At 42.6% G+C, this 21,485-nt stretch overlaps 1 protein-coding gene across 1 annotated transcript; it reads right to left on the minus strand.

Moving 5' to 3' along the window:
* Positions 1–11,748: 11,748 nt before the first annotated feature.
* Positions 11,749–20,377, minus strand: LOC106611272 (leucine-rich repeat transmembrane protein FLRT2). Its single transcript, XM_014211306.3, has 2 exons — positions 19,792–20,377; positions 11,749–16,877 (listed from the first exon to the last, which is right to left on the minus strand). Exon 2 carries the CDS (start codon positions 16,309–16,311, stop codon positions 14,263–14,265), a length of 2,049 nt encoding a protein of 682 aa, XP_014066781.1. The 5' UTR covers positions 16,312–16,877; positions 19,792–20,377; the 3' UTR covers positions 11,749–14,262.
* Between the last annotated feature and the right edge of the window lie 1,108 nt (positions 20,378–21,485).

The following is a 21,485-nucleotide window of genomic DNA, read 5'->3' on the forward strand; positions in this document are numbered from 1 at the left end:
AGGGAGGGGAGAAAGAGGTCAAGGTGTAGGGTAGTTCTGTGAGACCAGTGGACTCAATAGGCTGAATGAATGAGTAGCGGATGTCGTCAACCTTCTTTTCAAAGTGGTTGACAAAGTCGTCCGCATAGAAGGAGGAGGGAAGGAGAGGGGGTGGAGGATTAAGGAGAGAGGAGATGGTGGGAAATTGTTTCCTAGAGTTAGAGGTGTAGAAAGTGGTTTTAGCAGTGGATACAGAGGAGAAGGCAGAGAGGAGGAAGGGAAAGGATGATAGATCCTCAGAAAGGTTTGTTTTCAAACATTTTGACTCAGGCGTCCACTGCCCTGTTCTGTAAGGTTGCAATGAGTCACTCAGCCACGGAGTAGGAGGGGAGGGCTTAGCCGGAAGGGAGGAAAGGGGAGAGTGCGAATCATAGGATGTGGAAAGGGAGGAAAGTAAGGTCGACATGGCAGAATCAGGAGTCAGGATGGAGGAGGATTTAGCAGAAGGGAGAGATGATTGGATACAAGAGGAGAGAGTAGTGGGAGCGAGAGAGCGAAGATTGCGATGACACATGACCATCTTGGAAGGGACTTAGCGGTTAGGGTTAGAGAAAAAAAATGAATCGAAGGCAGACCTCCGGAGGTTGCCAAGTACGAAGAGCGGTGAGACATCCTCAGGAAATTAGATTATCAAGTGGTCAAGCTCATTGAGGAACTCTCCAAGGGCACCTGGTGGGCGATAGATGACAATAATGTTCAGCTTGAGTGGACAAGTGACAGTGATAGCCTGGAATTCAAATGAGGAGATGGACAGGAAAAATCTCCACTTTGGAGAAATAAGTAGATCTGTGCCACCATCGCAATGACCAGATTCTCTCAGACAAAAAGAGAAAATGTAGTCAGATGAAGAAAGAGCAGCAGGAGTAGAAGTGTTCTCCGCGGTGATCCATTTGTCCTTCAGGGAAAAAAAGTGAAGTGACTGAAAGGTAGCATAGACTGAGATAAAGTTGACTTTAAGGACCGCAGATCGATAGTTCTAAATGCTGCCAGAGACGCGTAATTCTACATGTGTTTTGCGTGCAGGGTACACTAAATTAGAAGGGTTGCAGCCAAGGGTTGGGGAGAGTCTGTAAAGCCTACAGATATCAAAAAATTAAATAAATAAAATGTTGCCAAAGCTACAAAAAGAGCAAAACTGAGATCTGAAAATAACTAGGTAAGATACTCAAGTGAGAGAGTGGTGTGGAGCCTTTCTCTCTTTCCTTACTCGAACAACTCCACAGAACAACTCGGCAGAATCTTCTTTGTTTCAGCGACGGTCTTAGTTTGTGACACAACCGGCACTTACAGCTGACGCTGAGAAACCAAGGGAGACTGACGTACTAACACTAATTGCTAATTGCCTAGCAGAGGTGGAGAGCACACCTCCCTGTACTAATTGCAGATTGCCTAGGAGATGTGAAACTACCTCCAATACAGCCACTGATTACGAAAACAAGTCACAAATTGCCCTGCCCCTTGATCCTGGTTGACATGTCAACAACTATCTGCAAATGATGAGCAGTCAGCAGTTCACACACCATGGGAAGACAGGCAGCACTTAAAGTAGATGGCCCTAGCTAGCAAAAAGACAGTACTAGACAACAGATAAAGACCAAAAATTACACTTATCCCTCCTGGAGATATCAGGAGTCCTCTAGCTAAAGAATGAATCTAAGTAAGGTTTAAGATAGTTTAGCCAACAACAATGGCACACAAGCAAAAAATCAACACTTTCAGAAATCTTAAAGTAAATGATGTCACATCGTTGTTCAGTGATGACAATAGTTGGTCTAATTATCATAATGCTTTTTTTAATGTATTTGGTGATGTGTTCTGACTCTATCTTGGTAAAAGTGTTATTCTGTCATTTATATATTCAAATAGCTACAGTCTTCTTAAAAACTGAACATGTGTCAGATAGAAACTTATGGTTGAACCCAGATTGACTTTTCAGAGCCATAAGGTTCTATCTGCTATTGCACCCCCAAAAATATGAATTTACAAATGTCTCAGGATGTCTCAGGATACTTTATGTCCCTTTAAGGTGAGGACCTTAATGGGTTATGAACAAATAATTCACCACAAAACAGTTCTGAGATCTGCGATGCTCAATATCTATGAAAAATGATGCTAAATATCTCATAACTATGCTTAGTGCAGATAGAACCTTATAGTCCAAAGGTCACAAAATCTTTGTCTATTTATTGAGGCTACCGGACAGCACTTTTCATTATTTTGTCTCCAACAGATTTTGATTATGTAATAATTCAGTGAACAACAAATTCAAAAGGCAATCTTCATAACTCAATTATCAAGTTCAAGCAATTTTGACATAGCAAAAGACCAGCAGGCCTATGCTAGTAATTGTCGCTTGATGCCCCATTTCTGGTGATCATGCACAGCAAACAGTTAATAATGTTGATCCCCACATTTTTTTGCACCTGTGTATTTATTTATGTCAATACTCTCTCCCTACATTTTGACGTTTGCGCTGCACCGATTCTATAGCTGTACAGCAAATCAACAATCTGGTTGCTAGCTCAATTCTTCTAAAACTTTTTGACCCGTGACCCCATAAAAGCAGTGGTTCAAAGCTTGCAACCCCCGCGCACGCAAATGTGATGCATTTTCAAAAATCATGATAGAGAAATAAACTGTGTTCTACACCTTCATTTTGGTATATCATGTCACATTGCCACTTATCTGGAGTCCAGAGAAATCAGGATCATATGACCTACAGTACCAGTCAAAGGTTTGGACACACCTACTCATTCAAGTGTTTTTCTTTATTTTTACTATTTTCTACATTGTAGAATAATTCTGAATACATCAACATTATTAAATAACACACATGGAATAATGTAGTAACCGAAAAAGTGTGAAACAATTCTAAATATATTTTATATTGGAGAGTCTTCAAAGTAGCCACCCTCTGCCTTGATGACAGCTTTGCACACGCTTGGGCCCCCCCCCTCTCTCTCTCTCTCTCTCTCTCTCTCCTCTCTCTCTCTCTCTCTCTCTCTCTCTCAATTTCAATTTAAGGGGCTTTATTGGCAAGGGAAACATGTTTCCATTGCCAGAGCAAGTGAAATAGATAATAAACAAAAGTTCCAAAAGAATAAAGACATTTCAAATGTCATATTATATATAAATATACAGTGTTGTAACAATGTGCAAATAGTTGAAGTATGAAAGGAAAAATAAATAAATAAATACATGTATAGGTTATATTTACTACAGGTATGGTATTTGTGCTCCACTGGTTGCCCTTTTCTTGTGGCAAAAGGTCACACATCTTGCTGCTGTGATTGCACACTGGTATTTCACCTAATAGATATGGGAGTTTATCGAAATTGGATTTGTTTTCAAATTCTTTGTGGGTCTGTGTAATCTGAGGGAAATATGTGTCTCTAATATGGTCATACATTTGGCAGGAGGTTAAGAAGTGCAGCTCAGTTTCCACCTCATGTTGTGGACAGTGTGCACATAGCATGTCTTCTCTTGAGAACCAGGTCTACCTTCAGCGGCCTTTCTCAATAGCAAGGCTACGCTCACTGAATCTGTACATAGTCAAAGATTTCCTTAGCTTTGGGTCAGTCAGAATGGTCAGGTATTCTGCCACTGTCTACTCTTTGTTTAGAGCCAAATAGCATTCTAGTTTGCTCAGTTTTTTTGTAAATTCTTTCCAATATGTCAAGTCATTATCTTTTTGTTTTCTTGTGATGTGGTTGGATCTAATTGTGTTGCTGTCCTGGGGCTCTGTGGGGTCTGTTTGTGTTTGTGAACAGAGACCCAGGACCAGCTTGCTTAGGGGGCTCTTCTCCAGATTAATTTCTCTGTAGGTGATATCTTTGTTATGGAATGTTTGGGAATCGCTTCCTTTTAGGTGGTTGTAGAATGTAATTGCTCTTTTCTGGATTTTTATAATTAGCGGCGTCAGCCTAATTCTGCTCTGCATGTATTATTTGGTGTTTTACGTTGTACACAGAATATTTTTGCTGAATGCTACATGCAGGATCTCAATTTGGTGTTTGTCCCATTTCGTGAAATCTTGGTTGGTGTGCAGACCCCAGACCTCACAACCATAATGGGCAATGGGTTCTATAACTGATTCAAGTATTTTTAGCCAGATCCTAATTTGTATGTCAAATTTCATTTTCTTTTTCATTGCATAAAAGGCCCTCTTGCGTTGTCTCTCAGATCATTCACAGTGTTGAGGAAGTTAACAGAGGCTCTGATGTTTAGGCCGTGGTATGTAACATTTTTTTGTGTGTTCTAGGGCAATGGTGTCTAGATGGAATTTGTATTTGTGGTCCTGGCAACTGGACCTTTTTTGGAACACCATTATTTGTGTACTGAGATTTACTGTCAGGGCCCAGATCTGACAGAATCTGTGCAGAAGATCTAGGTGCTGCTGTAGGCCCTCCTTGGTTGGGGACAGAAGCAAACAGTAGACATTTGACTTCAGATTCTAGTAGGGTGAGGCCGGATGCTGCAGACTGTTGTAGTGCACTCGCCAATTCGTTGATATATATGTTGAAGAGGGTGGGGCTTAAGCTGCATTCCTGTCTTACACCCCAGCCCTGTGCAAAGAAATGTGTGTATTTTTTGCCAATTTTAACCGCGCAAGCTGTGTTCATGGATTTTATAATGTTGTATGTTTTTCTCCCAACACCACTTTCCATCACTTTCCATCAATTTGTATTGCCGGCCAAATTGATTTGAAAGATTTTTTGAAATCAACAAAGCATGAGAAGACTTTGCCTTTGTTTTCATTTGTTTGTTTTACAATTAGGGTGTGCAGGGTGAATACGTGGTCTGTCACGGTAATTTGGTAAAAAGCCAATTTGACATTTGCTCACTACATTGTTTTCTGCTGTTAACGATAATGGAATGGTTTCTGTTGACGCATATCCCCTGGTAGTTATTGGGGTCATCAGTCCTTGGTTCCAAATATTGGGGAAGATGCCAGAGTTGAGAATGATTTTAAAAGTTTAAGTATAGCCAATTGGAATTTGTGGTCTGTATGTTTTATTATTTAATTTAGGATAATATCAACACCACATGCCTTTTTGGGTTGGAGGGTTTGCATTTTCTCCTGTAGTTCATTCAGTGTAATTGGAGAATCCAGTGGGTTCTGGTAGTCTTTAACAGTTGATTCTAAGATTTGTATTTGATCATGTATATGTTTTTGCTGTTTATTCTTTGTTATAGAGCGAGCCAAAAAGATTGGAGAAGTGGTTTACCCATACTGTACATCTCCGTTTTGGATAGATAACTCTTCATGTTATTGTTTTTTGTTGTTGTTGAGTTTTCCAATTTTCCCAGATGTGGTTAGATTCTATGGATTCTTGAATTACATTGAGCTGATTTCTGACGTACTGTTCCTTCCTTTTCCATAGTGTACTTATGTATTGTTTTGGTGATTCACCATAGTGAAGGCGTATGCTCAGGTTTTCTGGGTCTCTACATTTTTAGTTGGATAGGTTTTGCAATTTCTTTCTTAGGTTTTTGCATTCTTCATTAAACCATTTGTCATTGATTTGATAGGGAAGCTGAGAGGTCAAATATACTGTTTAGGTTTTCTACTACCAAGTTTGCACCTTCACTATTACAGTGAAACCTTTCATCCAGTAAATTGCCTAAAAGGGATTGAATATGTTGTTGCCTAATTGTTTTTTGGTAGATTTCCACACTACTTTCCTTCCATCTATATCATTTCTTAATATTATTCAGTTCCTTTGGCTTTGATGCCTCATGATTGTGTATTGCTCTGTTCAAGTAGACTGATTTTGCTGTGATCTGATAAGGGTGTCAGTGGGCTGACTGTGAATGGTCTGAGTGACTTTGTGTTGAGGTCAGTGATAAAGTAGTCTACAGTACTACTGCCAAGAGATTAACTATAGGTGTACCTACCATAGGAGTCCCCTCGAAGCCTACCATTGACTATGTATATACCCAGTTTCCGACAGAGCTGCAGGACTTGTGACCCGTTTTTGTTGGTTATGTTGTCATAGTTAGCATATGGGGAGAGAATGCTGTCACCTCCAGGTAAGTGTTTGTCCCCCTGTGTGCTGAGGGTGTCGGGTTCTTGTCCAGTTCTGGCATGTAGGTTGCCACAGACTAGTACATGTCCCTGAGCCTGGAAATTGTTCATCTCCCCCTCTAGGATGGAGAACCTGTCATCGTTAAAGTATGGGGATTCTATTGTGGGGATATAGGCAGCACACATTAGGACATTTTTCTCTGTTGAGATCATTTCCTTAGTAATTTCTAACCAGATATACAATGTTCCTGTTTTGACTAATTTATTACAGTGGGTTAGGTCTGCTCTATATCAAATTAGCATACCCCCTGGGTCTCTTCCCTGTTTGGTAGTTTGGTGGATGGAACTACCAGCTCTCTGTAACCTAGAGGGCAACCAGTGGGTACGTCTCCTTTATACCATGTTTCTTGTAGGATTTTATGAAGTCTGGGTTCCTGCTCTTTAGGCCAAAGGCAGACGACCTCAGCCCTTGTATATTCCAGGATGAGATAGTAAAACTTTTGTGTTCCATAGTGTCTAGTTTTGTTTTTGTGTGGTTTAAGCCCAGATCATCACAGAAGGTGTGAGTAGAGCATGTGGGTGTAGGTCCTCTTGGTGTGGGTTTTCTCGGTGCAGGTCCTTCAGGAGGGTTTTTTTCAGGTCTGGGAGGGCTTCTCGCTGGTCTGGGCGGGGTGTCAGTTGCTCTCTCGCTCCTGTTTGAGGTGCTGGGGCTACGGTGGAGGGTCTTTCAGGGTCCGGGCAAAAATTGGGATTGCTCTCTGTAGAGGTGGACCTGGTCGTAAAGGCTGTTCAGGGTGGAGTCCAGGGTGGAGTAGTGTGCCAGGTATACATTAGGTTTTGAGGCACAGTCTCGTGAAATGCTTTCATTCACCCGTTGTATGGTGGCAGGGTGAAAGTATTTTCGTGGTAGCAGAGTGGCGATAACCACTGCATTGGGGAAAGTGGAAGAATCTTTTTCAATCACTCCCTTGAGTGCTGTTGCCACCCTTTCCTGTAGATCATTTGTGCCCGTGTGAATTATGATATGGCGGGGGGACCCTAGTCTGTCCTCTGAAACCAGCTCCAGGGCATGCCTAGTGTTTGGTCACCAGAGTTTAGCCACCAGAGTTTAGCCACTTTCTCCCTCTCTATCACACACACACACACACACACACACACACACACACACACACACACACACACACACACACACACACACACACACACACCACACACACACACACACACACACACACACACACACACACACACACACACACACACACACACACACACACAAATATCTTGCACTCACAGTCTATCCAGCTGAAGAGGAGCTATCCAGAGCCAGTGGTAGTGATTAACATAAACAGAGTTTGGCAAAGCGTCCACCATGTTGGTGCCAGACTTTCCATAACAATAACATGATATTTTGCATTCTAACTAGAATGTGTTGTGGGACTTACGTCGCCAAGATGCCTGTCATTATACTGAGTTTTGCTTGTATAGTGCAGCTTGTTTATCTGTGGCTCTAGTTTTATCCAGGGTTTAGTTCTATCAGGGTCTAGTTCTCTCCTGGTTCCTATCTGGTTCTATCCAGGGTCTTCTCTAGTTTGTTCCAGTTCTTCTCTATTTCTATCCTAATCTCACAGCACCTCTTCAGGCATTTTTACATTTGCGTCATTTACCAGATGCTCTTATCCAGAACTACTTCCAGTAGGGAGTGCATACATTTTCATTCAGTGGTCCCCCGATCAAGTGCCATGCTCTACCAACTGATCCACTCAGGACAGCTTGGTGATTAAGAGTGGCACCCTGATGCCAAAGTCATCCATTCACAGTTATAGAAAGTCATAACACTTGTATTGAGGCACAAATATTACATACATTTTTTTATTTCTAATTAATTTCTAACACATATGATTCTATTTGACTCGAGAATGAATAGCAGATAACAAGTTTGATAAATATGAGGGGTTCAAAATCCTCTCTGAAAGGTGAAGCTCAATTTGTCATGACGCCTGCAATAACGGTAGTGTTAATGAAGGAAAGGCTGAGAGAGAGTGTTGGGTGAGAGCCAACGTTATGAGTAATGCTCCCTCTAGTCCATTATGTTAAGGATAATAAGCCACATTCTCCCAGCCAAGCATCCTACAACTAACCTCGTCTGCATGGACTCACACACACACACGTACATAGGCGCACACACACGTGCACACTCACACACATACACAGACACACGCATGAATACACACACACATAAACATACACAATCTGGTAAGAAGGGACACAGTCTCACTGCGGGGGCTAAAGTTTATCAGAGGAGAGAGGCTCACTGGCAATGGTGTCAAGGTCAAATGAAGTCAAACTGCACTGAAGTTTGGTTGACAACTTTCATAGAAGGGGGAAATAGAGGGTTTGTGTCAATGTCACGTAGGCCTATCTCAGTTAGCAATGTCTCTAAAACTCACACTCAAGTACCCCTTGTTATTATTTACTGTATACTAATTGCAACTAGATTGAATTCACATAAAAAAATATATGAATATTTTTTTTTATTGATTTTCATTAAATGGGATAAAAAGCAGTCAATGTCATGTTGTTTTGATCTGTGCATATTCTCCATATTTTATCTCAGCGGATAGATGCCTTTCAGCTAGACCAGACGTGTCCTTGATTATGATAATTGTCTGAGCATGTTTCTGATTGACTTTTATGATTAGTGACAGTGATTATAAAACCACAGGCCTGTGGTGCTGCAAACTAACTTAAATTGTCCTCTCCCAAGGAAACCATCCGTCAGTAAAGCACAAATACCCCATAATAACTTGGTTTTAGGGCTTAATCAATGCAGGAAGACGCAAGGACAACCCCAGACAGCATTTAACACAGCTTCTCTATTTTCTGCTAACGTTTGAACCTTATTTGCTCAGAACAGAGGAGGCAGTCTATCTCAGGCCAAACACCATTAGGGCTGGGAATCATATTTCATAATCCAGTGGAGCCCCTTAGATCAATACTTTCCTGTGTGTGTGTGTGTGTGTGTGTGTGTGTGTGTGTGTGTGTGTGTGTGTGTGTGTGTGTGTGTGTGTGTGTGTGTGTGGAGCCCCTTAGATCAATACTTTCCTGTGTGTGTGTGTGTGTGTGTGTGTGTGTGTGTGTGTGTGTGTGTGTGTGTGTGTGTGTGTGTGTGTGTGTGTGTGTGTGTGTGTGTGTGTGTGTGTGCGTGTGTGTGTGTGGGGGTGTGCGTGCGTGCGTGTCTATGTCTGTGTGTGTGTGTGCGCGTGTGTACTCAATCTTTATACTTCTGGCTCAGGAAGTTGGAAGACCATCATTCAGGGGTCCCTTACTCATTACAAACAGCCCCCAGTGTGTGTGTGTGTGTGTGTGTGTGTGTGTGTGTGTGTGTGTGTGTGTGTGTGTGTGTGTGTGTGTGTGTGTGTGTGTGTGTGTGTGTGTTTCATTTAATGGAAGCTGACCATACTAATGACCATGAGGAATGGAGCCCAAATGTTCCTGTGAACTGGGCACCAAAATATCCAGTTATTGCAGCCCAAATGTTTCTGTGAGCTGGGGACCATTATAGCCAGCTGCTGCAGCCAGGCATTATGGACTGATTTCAGGGATAGTCCACTATTATTGTTTTCTGCACATTACCAAAACCTCCATAGTTATTAGTCAGTTACCAGATTGAACCTCTGCTCCCTCATCCTGTTCTAAGCTGTCTAAAAAACATAAGAGAAGCCACAGCAGGAACAGAAACTGCCAACTAGTGACTCAAATGGCATCCTAGTCGCTAGAATTTGTGCACTAGACACTATGGCTCTATTCGGTATACAGCCAACCAGCGACCCCAGCCATTTTGGTAAATCTCTTCAAATCTCTTCAACTCTCCCAAGGGAACTTATCACAATGTATGTTCAATCGATCCCTTCCCTCCTTTCCTGCCCCATTCCTAAGCATCTTCTCTCTCATTGTGAGGAAAGTGTAAAATATGGTGTGTTCTGTTTCACCCTCTGGTACTAAGAAAGACCTTGCGTCCCAAAAGGCACCCTAATTCCTGCATAATGCACTACTTTGGACCAGGGTCTGAAAGTAGTGCAATATATAGGGAATAGGATGTCAGTTGGGTGGCACTCACAGTATCAACCGTGTGATGTCTCACCCTGCTGTGACCCTCTAGTACTGAGAGAATCAGCCTGTCAAGTTAACAGTGGCCGGCCTATTAGTTGTCTGGCCAGCACAGCAACTGTGGTTCAGGGATGACCATGGGCAACCGAGGTGATTACTTAGACATTTAATATACAGAGTCGATAGGCTAAAGACTCCAAGATTAAACTGCAATGTGAGATTCCCATGTGCTGTGGTTGTGGTAATAACCATACAAGTATAGCACATTGGAATACTATTTGATTGATATAGGACCAACTTAACAGATAAGTATTTTACTTACCAAGTAATATGATGCGTTTAAACTAGATCATTTTCATTGAAATAGTAGTCAACCTGTACTAGAATCATTCTGGGCCATGTCTCACCCACCAAAACATAAAACACATCTTAGAACTCAACGCAATGGTCCTTGAAAACACTCAGTCTAAGCACACCCTCTGTAAGCATAGCGTACAATTGATCAATTGTAAGTAAGTATGCCATGGAAAAGGAGAATATAAAACTCTCAACTGATAGTTGCTCCCAGGCATTTATGACTGAAGAGTAATGGCTGTCTGTGCTTCCCTTGGTCCAGAAAATAGCCCTTGACACTATAACATTAAAACTAGAAATAAACCTAAGCAAATAAGACAGTGGATCAATCAAGGACACAAAGCTTCAGTTGATAGACGCTCCAAGGCATAAACGATTGAGGAGAGGTGGTCGCCACTGTGTGGATACAGAATGCGAGAGACTTTGTTGGTTCAGAAACTGGTTACTGAGCTAAGTCACTGGTTTAGCACATTCACCAAGAGCTAAAATCTTGAGATATGCATGAAGAACAAACATTTCTGTGGATATTATTACAATAACAGCAATGCATGATTTATGAAAGTTAGATAAAGTTCACATTCATCCCTCAATGTCTCCTCCACACTAGGACCATGGAATACCTGGACATTTTATTTAACCTTTATTTAACTAGGCAAGTCAGTTAAGAACAAATAATTATTTCAATTGACGGCCTACCCCGGCGACACTGGGCCAATTGTGCGCCGCCCTATGGTACTCCCAATCACAGCCGGATATGATACAGCCTGGATACAAACCAGGGACTGTAGTGACACCACTTGCACTGATATGCAGTGCCTTAGACGGCTGGGAGCCCACGTATACGCACATACACTATACTGTATGTATACACTATCTTCAAATACTGTATGTCCTCAAAAAAGTATCTCACTCATGGACACTGGACTCCCCAGAGAGGGAGTGTTTGTTTGGTAGTTGAACTATTTTATGGATGACCACATAACTGGAGGGCACAGAAGTGTGAGTCTAAAGGCTGATTGCTGTCTCCACCAGGCCCACCAGGAACATAGGTTAGAGGTCAGAGGTTAGAGGTTATTTAGAGCGGTACACTATCTATAGGTCTCTTTAAGTTCTCTGCTCTCAGAGGAATCACAGGAGAGTATGTGTACATATACGCACGCACGCACGCACGCACGCGCACACGCACACGCACACGCACACACACACACACACACACACACACACACACACACACACACACACACACAACACAAGACTAATGAGGACAACAGCAGAAACCTGGCCTGGTTCTGTACTGGTTCATGTAATTGCATCCTTCAGTAGAAAAGGTGTCAGAGAGCCAAAGAGGACTACTAGTCTGTGTGCCCTTCAATGTGGGTAGAGGTATCAATTGTGAATGAAGAAGTTCTGCCTTACAACATGTCCATTGACCTTTAATTAGAATAGAGTCTTGGTAAATAGATTATAAAATAGAAGCTTCATGAAACCGAATGTCAGAGGTTGAATGAATGTCTGAGGATGAGGGATGCAACTTACTACAGTACTGTATATGGTTTTGAATGTTAGAGATATAAAAGCAACCCCTCAATGTTCTAAATCCCCTTAACAAGTGATTTGATATGGGACACAATACATTTTGTAACAAACAAATTGCAGTATCATCTGCCCAGACTTGGTTCTCAAGGGTAACATTCAGTGTTTCAGAATTGTCTTAATTATTCAGCCTACACATGTAAAGTCTGTTCCAAATTGGTGAGATCTGAAGAGACATGTTGATGGAAAATAACTCAAAGCATCATTATAGCTTCTCTACATCATTTGTGTATTTCTCCCAGAGAAGACAGTAGCATCATGGATCAAATCTCTAAAAATGATTTCCTGTTATCTTAGAAGTCAGGAACATTCTGAGATCAAATGTGAAGGGAATTTAAAGTGAGGTAAAAGAAGAAAAGAAAAAGCAATACGACAAAAATAAATCATCAAATACCAGGCAATAGTTTTTTTCAACAACAATTCAATGTCAATTGTATGTATATACAGTACAGTACACGTTTGTGCAAAAACATGGATTCAAAAGACATTACATTATGAGCGGATAATTTCAAGGCACATATAATGTAATACCATAACATCATTTTTTGTTGAACAAAAACTGAAATAGTTGCTTTCCATCCTTCTGGACAGACATGCTTGTTCCAGTTAACTCTGCTATGTGTTTAACACCCATCTTTCATTCTCAACTATCACAAACAGTACAGTTTCCTTACGCTGTAATTCTACTTAATGGAAAGCGTAAAATGCAAACGTATGACTTGTGCATGATTTGCAGAGTCAAGTCCATAAAAAAAAACTAATCTTTCAACAGCTTGGGAAACAATCAAAAGGTTCAACAAAGCTTGATTACTTCTACCGTTTCATAAACTCTATATCCAAGTTGTGGTAAGTGACCAGTGGCCAATAACATAGGAGTGGGTTGTTATTGAGAGAAATACTTGGATTAGGGCTTCTATTCGTAAAGCATTCCAGAGTAGGAGAGGTTAACTAGAATCAGTTCCCTCCTGTCCATTGAATTCTTATTCAATATGATCTAAAAGGCTAAACTGATCCTTGATCAGCACTCCAAACCCAGGAGTCCGTGTAGCTTTTAGGCCAACAGATCTCTCTGTTTTTTGTTGTTGTTGTTGTTGTGATATGTGAAGATGAGAGAGATGTCACTCAATGCAGCAGGACGACATCTGTAGAATCTCTGTTCTCTGATCAGTACTAAGCAATGTCCAAGAAATTAATGTAATGACTAATTGACCATCATAAAAAAAACTCTGCCCTCTTGTGGTATATTTGAATGCACAGATTCTGCTCACTCTCTCTCTCTCCCTCTCTCGCTCTCTCCACCCCCTCTCACTCTCTCTATTTCTCTCTCTTTCTTTCTCACTCCCTCCTTCCTTCCCTCTGTCCCTCCGATCCTCTCTCTCTCAAATCCTTACCGTGAGAAAAGATTTCTCTCCAAATATAATTTCCTGAATGGCTGGTTCTTTATATTGGTTCTCTCTGTCACATTGAGTTGACACAGCAAGTCTAATTTACATAACCCCCAATTATTTCAATTCCCATTGCCAAAACATGGGATAGCCATATCTGTTATGGACACTGTGCTTGTTAGATTCCTCACTGGCGAGGCAAATTTTGTAGCAATGAGTACACTGTCTGGCTATCACATGACTTCAAAACGGCCCAGTGGTTATGGAGCTCAAATCAGAAGCAAACTGAATATAAAATGGCCCAGCGGTTATGGAGCTCAAATCAGAACCAAAGTGAATATAAAATGGCCCAGCGGTTATGGAGCTCAAATCAGAACCAAACTGAATATAAAATGACCCGGTGGTTATGGAGCTCAAATCAGAACCAAACTGAATATAAAATGGCCCAGCGGTTATGGAGCTCAAATCAGAATCAAACTTTATATAAAATGATGAGAGAACTCTGATTGGACAAATCTGTCTGCACAGAACCGAGTAACACAACTTCAAGAAACCAATAACTTATAAATCAATTAGCATTTTAACTAAGGGAATATAAAAGGTAGCTGAATTCAACATTATAGTTCAGCTGGTGTATAAATTACATTGTAGACACAGGGGTCTATGAAATATATACTGTACAGGGTACTGTATGTAGTTAAGTGTATGTGTTAATACAAAGGGGGTTCTATAACACTCTGTTGTGCAAAACCATCATGCACGGCAAAAGTCTGTGTCTGCTTGAACATTGTTCTTGCAGTATACTGTGCTATTGTTCCCCACAGGGAAGTCTCTGAAGCCTATGCCCCCATTAGGGGTATACATGGGCTGTATGCGGTAGTCTCCCTTCAGGAGCTGCTCGTTGTTCAGGGACACTATCTGGAAACTGGTCTCAGTCATTTCCAGTATAGAGTTATCCTTTTTGGTCCCTGCCTCTCCATAGTCATCTTTTCTCCTGCCCTTGTTGTATTTCCAATTGGTCGAGGACGACCGGTCCTTCTTGTGCATGTGCCAGCAGAATATGCTGAGGAGAAGCACCAGGACAACGATCACAGCGCCTCCAATGAGGCCAGCCAGGAGGAAGGGAGAGCTAGGGTCCTGCTGGGTGGCCTGCTCCGGCCACAACGGACCTTTATTATTATCTGGACCATAGGAGACCGGCTTAGTCACAGCCTCTGAACACACTGTATCATCCTTGGGCCGGTAGTTATTGAACGCGTCTAAGGGGATGACACAGATCCGGTAGGTGGATTTAGGCTCGAGGTTGGCCAACCGTATGCCCCGGTGCTCCCCTCCCACCATCCTATCACGGACCGTGTCTCCAGACAGGCTGGGACCCATCTTGGCCCAGGTGACCTTGTAGGCTGTGACAGGGAAGGAGGCCACCCAGCTGACGTGGATGGCTGAACCGTTGAGTATGGTGAACTTGATCTGCAGGTTCTCCCGCTCTGGGTCCAGAGGTGGCAGGTTAGTCCTCTGTTCCCGGTCTCTGGGAGGGGAAGAGGAGAAGAGAGGGGGGTGATGTGTGGGTGAGGAGGGGAGCTTGGAGGGGGGAGAGAGGGAGTGCATGTCTGATGGGGAGTCTGTCGAGGAGGGAGGGGAGCGGGAGGTGAGGCCTGGTGAGGTGGGGGGCAGGTTGATGGGCGGCGGGGCAGTCGTGGTGCTGTCAGGGCACTGGATCAGCTCAGTGTTCAGCTCTCTGATTACCATGCCACGGACCCTCTCAGGCTTCTGGCACATGAAGCCGCGCACGTTGAGGGAGGTTGGCAGGGACTTTAACCACAGTATGACCCAGTTAATGCTGCAGTCACACAGCCAAAGGTTGTTCCGAACAGTGAGCTGTCTGAGGCTGACGAGGCCGTCAAAGACCCCCTGTGTCAGGGACTGCAGCTGGTTGTTGGAAATATCCAGCCTCTCTAGCCTTCTCAGTCCCTCGAAGGACGTCACAGGGATCTCATTCATCTGATTATCCTGAAAGTTCAGCTTCACCAGAACGTCCCCCGGGAGCAGCGGGGGCGGGTAGGTGAGGGAGTTCCGTGCCAGCGACAGCTCCCGGAGCATTACCAGGTCCTGGAAGGTTCCAGGCGCCACACCCTCGTCTGTCAGCAGGTTCCCATCCAGCAGGAGGCGCTCTAACCTCGTCACATTCCTGAACGCCTCCTCGGCGATAACCGCGATCCGGTTCTCGTCCAATCGCAGCTCTTTGAGATCTTCCGGTAGACCAATAGGGACGCTGCTCAGATGATTCTTTGTAAGGAAGAGCATCTTGAGGCTGATGGCCTCTCTGAACGCCCCCTCTTCCACCCCGACCGTGGAGATGGAGTTATCGTCCAGATGTAGCTCCTCCAGCCACAGCAGCTGGGCCAGTGCGGTCCGGGAGATGGTCTGGATATTGTTCTCCTGCAGGTGCAGCACCCGAACATTCTTGGGCAGGTTGATGGGGAACTCGTCAAGCTGGTTGCCGTAGAGATAGACATTCTCCACGGAGGCTACGTGGTGAAACTCCAAGGGGAAGCCGGCATTGTTTATCTGGTTGTTGTGGAGGTAGAGGGTCTTGTAGCCCTCTCCGATCCCTAGAGGCACCGAGGTTAGGCTCCTCTCATTGCAGTAAACAAAGGTCCTGTCACAGCGGCACTCCTCTGGGCAGCTGGACCCGGACGCCCGGGAGAACTGCATGTGCAGGCCCAGCAGTATGGGTATCCATGGCCTGAGGAAAGAGACCCAGTCCTTATTCCACACATGCCCTGACTGATGGAGCTCCATTATTAACAATATAACATACAGACGATTTGTCGTAAGAAAAACTACAAATTCCAACCAACAACCACCACAACAAAAAAAGGAACAAAAACAATAAAAATCCAAAGAGGAAAAAAAAAAATCTGTAACAAGCTGTGTCTGCTTAGTTCTCTGCCCCAGCAGTAAGCAGTGGCCGAGCGGCGGCAGCAGCACTGCTGGAGGAGGCCTCTGGTGGTAATCCCTCAGTAATTGCCTGTCCTAAGCCTCCCAACACAAGAGCAATGGTCTCATTAAGCAATGTGCCTCCTTAGCCGGCCTCCATCCACGCTCGCTCGCTATGGGGACGACAGAAAAGCTCATCACATTTTCACTCTCAGTCAGCCGCTGCGGAGCACTGTGAGGGCCAATTTAAAATGGTGGCTACCAGAGAGCCGTGTAACGTACACTCAGGGTTATCATTGGAGAGCCCTCCCTCCTCCTTCTCTTCCTCTCTTTCAGTCTCTCCCTTGCTGTTTCTCTCTTTTGCTTCACACACGGCTGGGCACAGACTGATGCAGCCTCCGTTGGACTTGAAATTTGGATCCAGAGGCCTATTTCAAAGAGACAAATAGAGAAATCAGTGGGCTGTTCTTTCTTAGAATGCTTGTGTTTCCTCTATATAAACAGAAAGGAATACTTTAATTTGAATAACTCAAAGACAAAGTGAAGAGTTGTCAATTGGATAGAACAGACTGGTGCATGGTAATGAGTTTGACAGACACTCTTATTTCATATTCCTCACCACACATGTACTGCAGCAGTAGATATAATTTCAAAAGTTGATGTTGGACCATGCTCTTGTTGTAAAAAATAATTAGATATCACTTACATTACAGTGTTCTTACAGTGTAATTACATTAGAATGAACAATGTAAGAAGTATTGTAACTCATAATTACATAGTTGTAAAAATGAAGTGTCTATGAACATTTCAGTAAAGCATTGCGGGTTTAATCCATATCAAAATCAACAATGGAAACATAATCGTGTGGAGTTGCACATTATCAATGTGCAGGTTGTACTTTTTTTTACTTCAGCTTGTGCTGAAGCTGGCAAGAAATGCTGAATGAAATCAACACAGAGAGAGAAATAAATAAATAGAAAAACAAATGCATACATAAATGAATAAATAGATCAATAAATAAAGTAAATTGAGTCAGGAATAAAGACGAGCTGGCAAATGTCTTATGAGCGCTGAGTCGTGAAGTGAGTGATGCTGAAGAGATCACTGGCTCTGTGCACTCAAACTTGTAGAGGGCATTGAGGTGTTTAATCTGTCAAATGCCACGGTGATGGACAGAGCTCTGCTCCACTGCACTCACAGGAAGCACAGAACAGTCCTCCAATGAGAGAGAGAGAGAGAGAGAGAGAGAGAGAGAGAGAGAGAGATGCACATGGCATGAAGAATGACATTTTATAACACAGCTCTTACACAGAGAGGGATACACATGGCATGAAGAATGACATTGTATAACACAGCTCTTACACAGAGAGAGAGATACACATGGCATGAAGAATGACATTTTATAACACAGCTCTTACACAGAGAGAGAGATACACATGGCATGAAGAATGACATTTTATAACACAGCTCTTACACAGAGAGGGATACACATGGCATGAAGAATGACATGTTATAACACAGCTCTTACACAGAGAGAGAGATACACATGGCATGAAGAATGACATTTTATAACACAGCTCTTACACAGAGAGAGAGATACACATGGCATGAAGAATGACATGTTATAACACAGCTCTTACACAGACAGAGAGATACACAGAACCATCAGTAAAAACAGTTCTATTTAAATAAAAAAAATGTGATTCAGTTGTTTTCGTTAGAGGGGGAAGAGCAACTTGCAACTTGCTGGACATGATGAACATGGGCTGTCAACAGAGATAAAACTGGACAAATGTCTACTGTTCGGGGGGAAACTAAGATCGATGTGGACTACTACTTCTCTGAAGGAAGAGGTGCTGAATGCACAAGGTCACAAGACAAGACACAATACTCCAGTGAAGTTGAATGGCTTAAATATGCAGTTAATGACGATTATGCTCTAAAACATACAATGGAGAGTTGACATCTTTAATTAACTTGTTATGCAAATAAAATAGAGTGTAAAAGAGTACACTAAAGTGGACCAATACAGTTTGTATTCAAGCAGTCACAAATAAACTTGCAACCCACCTTCCATAATTGACAATATCACCACTATGCAACCTCAGACAGTATCAATTTTTTAAGCTGTTGGTACTGATCTTCAGATATGACCACATTAATTAATTATAAAGGTAGTTAAGAGATGAAGGGGGCAGGTAATGATATTACACATGGCTGGCTGTCATTTCCTCAAATGTCATCCAAAATGGCTAAGGCATTATCTGATGATGTAACTCTCCACTGTTTACACTGTCAGGGCAGGAGGATCAGAAGTCTGGCTGACAAGGAGGTTAGTTGGTGTGCCTCCCCCGCAACGAATGGTAGACTGCAAAACATGGATCATCAGTTTCTAACTGGATACCTATTTACTTATCACAGGTAAAGCCTCGGCAACGTCCGTAAAAATCTTGGCCGATGTCTCAATCTTAGCCATCAATTTTAAGGTTGATTACAGTCGCCAACAGCAGCGGACGTAAAAGTTCCTCATCCTTACCAATTTGTCACAGACCGCAGGTGAATTTCAAACGCTGCGCAAAAAGTGGGAATATAGGGAGAGACTTGCGGTGCCAATATATTTAATGTCTGAAACGGCTCACTTGCAGTGTCTTATTCAAATACAATAAAAAATATATAAATAGATTTTGTTGAAAATATGCAGTTAGTGTTGTAGGCTTGTTTTCCATTTCGAAATAAACATAATATGTGTGCGTAAAACATATGCGTAAAATCCAATTAATTATATTTTAGTTAAAGCAGCAATCTGCGACTGCTACATCAATTGTTAGACTTAAAAATGTATGATATATACCCATTGATACTTCAGGAATAGAACTTATGAATGCCTCATGACCTTAGTTTAACTGTCATACCACATCTAACCCCAAAACACAAGCTTGCTTGACTCTATTGCTTGTAAACAATGTAATTGTAAACAAACAATGTATAGCCTCAAAACATAGTTGAAACTACAATTGTTATATCATGGATGGTCAGTCCTTGCATCCATAGCTCTGTCTATGAATTTGAGAGTGGTGACATTAGTCCAGCCCCATCCATCCCTCAGCTCTTTACCAAATCAGTGGCGGGGTACCACTCTGTTATTGTTTCAACTGCAGATTGCCCATTTAAAGTTTTAATATATATACATGTATATTTACCATCGCAGGGCTATTATATACCTAGTGTAGTATGCGTAGTATGTATTTCAAAACGCATGTCCAGATGTTAGCGATAAAACATAGGATAGCCTATAGGCTACCAGTAAGACGGGCAACAACAAAGTAATGTGTCTTACTTCACCTTTTTCGGAGATTCTGAAAGCCGTTTTACTGTATATCCATTGAGCATGGTGAACTATCCCTGGTCAGATCCCCCCAGTAAATGACACCTAGCGCAGGCTTTTACAATTTCAGGCAACGCTGCGATTCCACATATTGATGGGTGTACTCCGTAGTCCTAGTGACTCTGTCCGAGACTCCCCGAAGGTAGGTGGTGTTGCGGGGGGCATGCTGTCCACTTGGGTCCGGGTCCAGGCAACGATTCAGTTTATCCGCAGCACGATGCCCCAGCAGCAGTCTTTTGCCTCTTGTGCTGGTTCAGAGGCGCCCCCGAGTTCCGCGTTGCCTTCAAAAGATTAAATGATTACATTAGGCGAAGAACGGGGGACTTTTGGCTCCCACCCCTTCCCCGTGTACACCCGAATGCAGCGGCAGAGCGCTGTTCCCAATAAAGCGGTCCGATCTCCCAGTCACAGTGACTAACATCGGATAGTTTATTGCTAATGCAAGAATTGCCTTTTCCCCTTGAAACCCTTGGGAGACGTTTACTGCAATCAATTCAGCTGATAGCGATCTCTCCTCACTGCCACTGCTCTCTCTCTCTCTCTCTCTCTCTCTCTCTCTCGCTATCTAATTCAATGCAATGGAGCTTTATTGGCATCTGTTTAAATTGCCACAGCAAGTGAAATAAACAATAAACAAAAGTGAGAAGAAATAAAAGCATCAACAAAAAACGTTCAGAAAATAACAGTAAACATTGCACTCGCAACGGTTTCAAAAAGATAAAGACATTTCTAGTGTTATATTATCAGCTATTTACCCTGTTTTAGCAATGTGCAAGTCGTTGTAGTACACTGGTGGGGGAAGATAATGAAACGGATAACTATTTGTGGCATTTACAATGTTGTTTTTATTTCTCCTAACAGATATGGAACTTTATCAATGTTTGTTTTGTTTTTAAAATCTTTGTAATCTGTGGGAAATATGTGTCTCTAATATATTCATAAATGAAGCAAGCAGGAGGTTAAGAAGTGCAGCTGTTTCCACCTCATTTTGTGGACAGTGGCCACATGTCATGTCTTCACTTGAGAGCCAGGTCTATCTATGGTGACCTCTCTCATTGTCAAGGCTATGCTCATTGATTCAGTACATAGCCAATGATTTCCTTAATTTTGGGTCAGTTACAGTGGTCAGGTATTCTGCTACTGTGTAATCTCTGTTTAGGGCCAGGAAGCATTTACTCATAATTTGATTGGGTCTAATTGTGTTGCTGTCCTAGGCTCTGTGGGGTCTGTTTGTGTTTGTGAACAGAGCCCCAGAACCAGTTGGCTGAGGGGCCTCCTCTGTAGGTTAAACTGTAGGTGCTGGCTTTGTGGTGGAATGTGTGGGCATCACTTCCTCACAAGAGGCATCAGTGCCTGGCTATGAAACAAATGAACTAGTCAACGTTGCTCCTCTGTCATTAGCTAGTTGCATACCACATACATGTGTCTCATTTAATCATTATTGATATGCTATTGGGCTATATTGCATGAGGCTATAACATATGAACCACAGCTCCGCATATAATGAATGTACACAATTTATTTTTCAAAAAGACTATTACCAAAGTGAAAATAAAAGAGTCTTGAAAGACTATTTTGGGTTCCTTCTAATCAGGAACATTAAGTGGCTAATACTTACTTGTGAAGAGTTGGACTGGGATAGGATTACAAA

This window comes from Salmo salar, chromosome 09, assembly GCF_965601325.2.
Source record: "Salmo salar chromosome 09, fSalSal1, whole genome shotgun sequence".
In the NCBI taxonomy this organism is placed as follows: domain Eukaryota; kingdom Metazoa; phylum Chordata; class Actinopteri; order Salmoniformes; family Salmonidae; genus Salmo; species Salmo salar.

Coding starts and splice junctions, on each gene's coding strand:
- LOC106611272 (XM_014211306.3), bottom strand. CDS start 16,311: ATGGAGCTCCATCAGTCAGGGCATGTGTGGAATAAGGACTGGGTCTCT.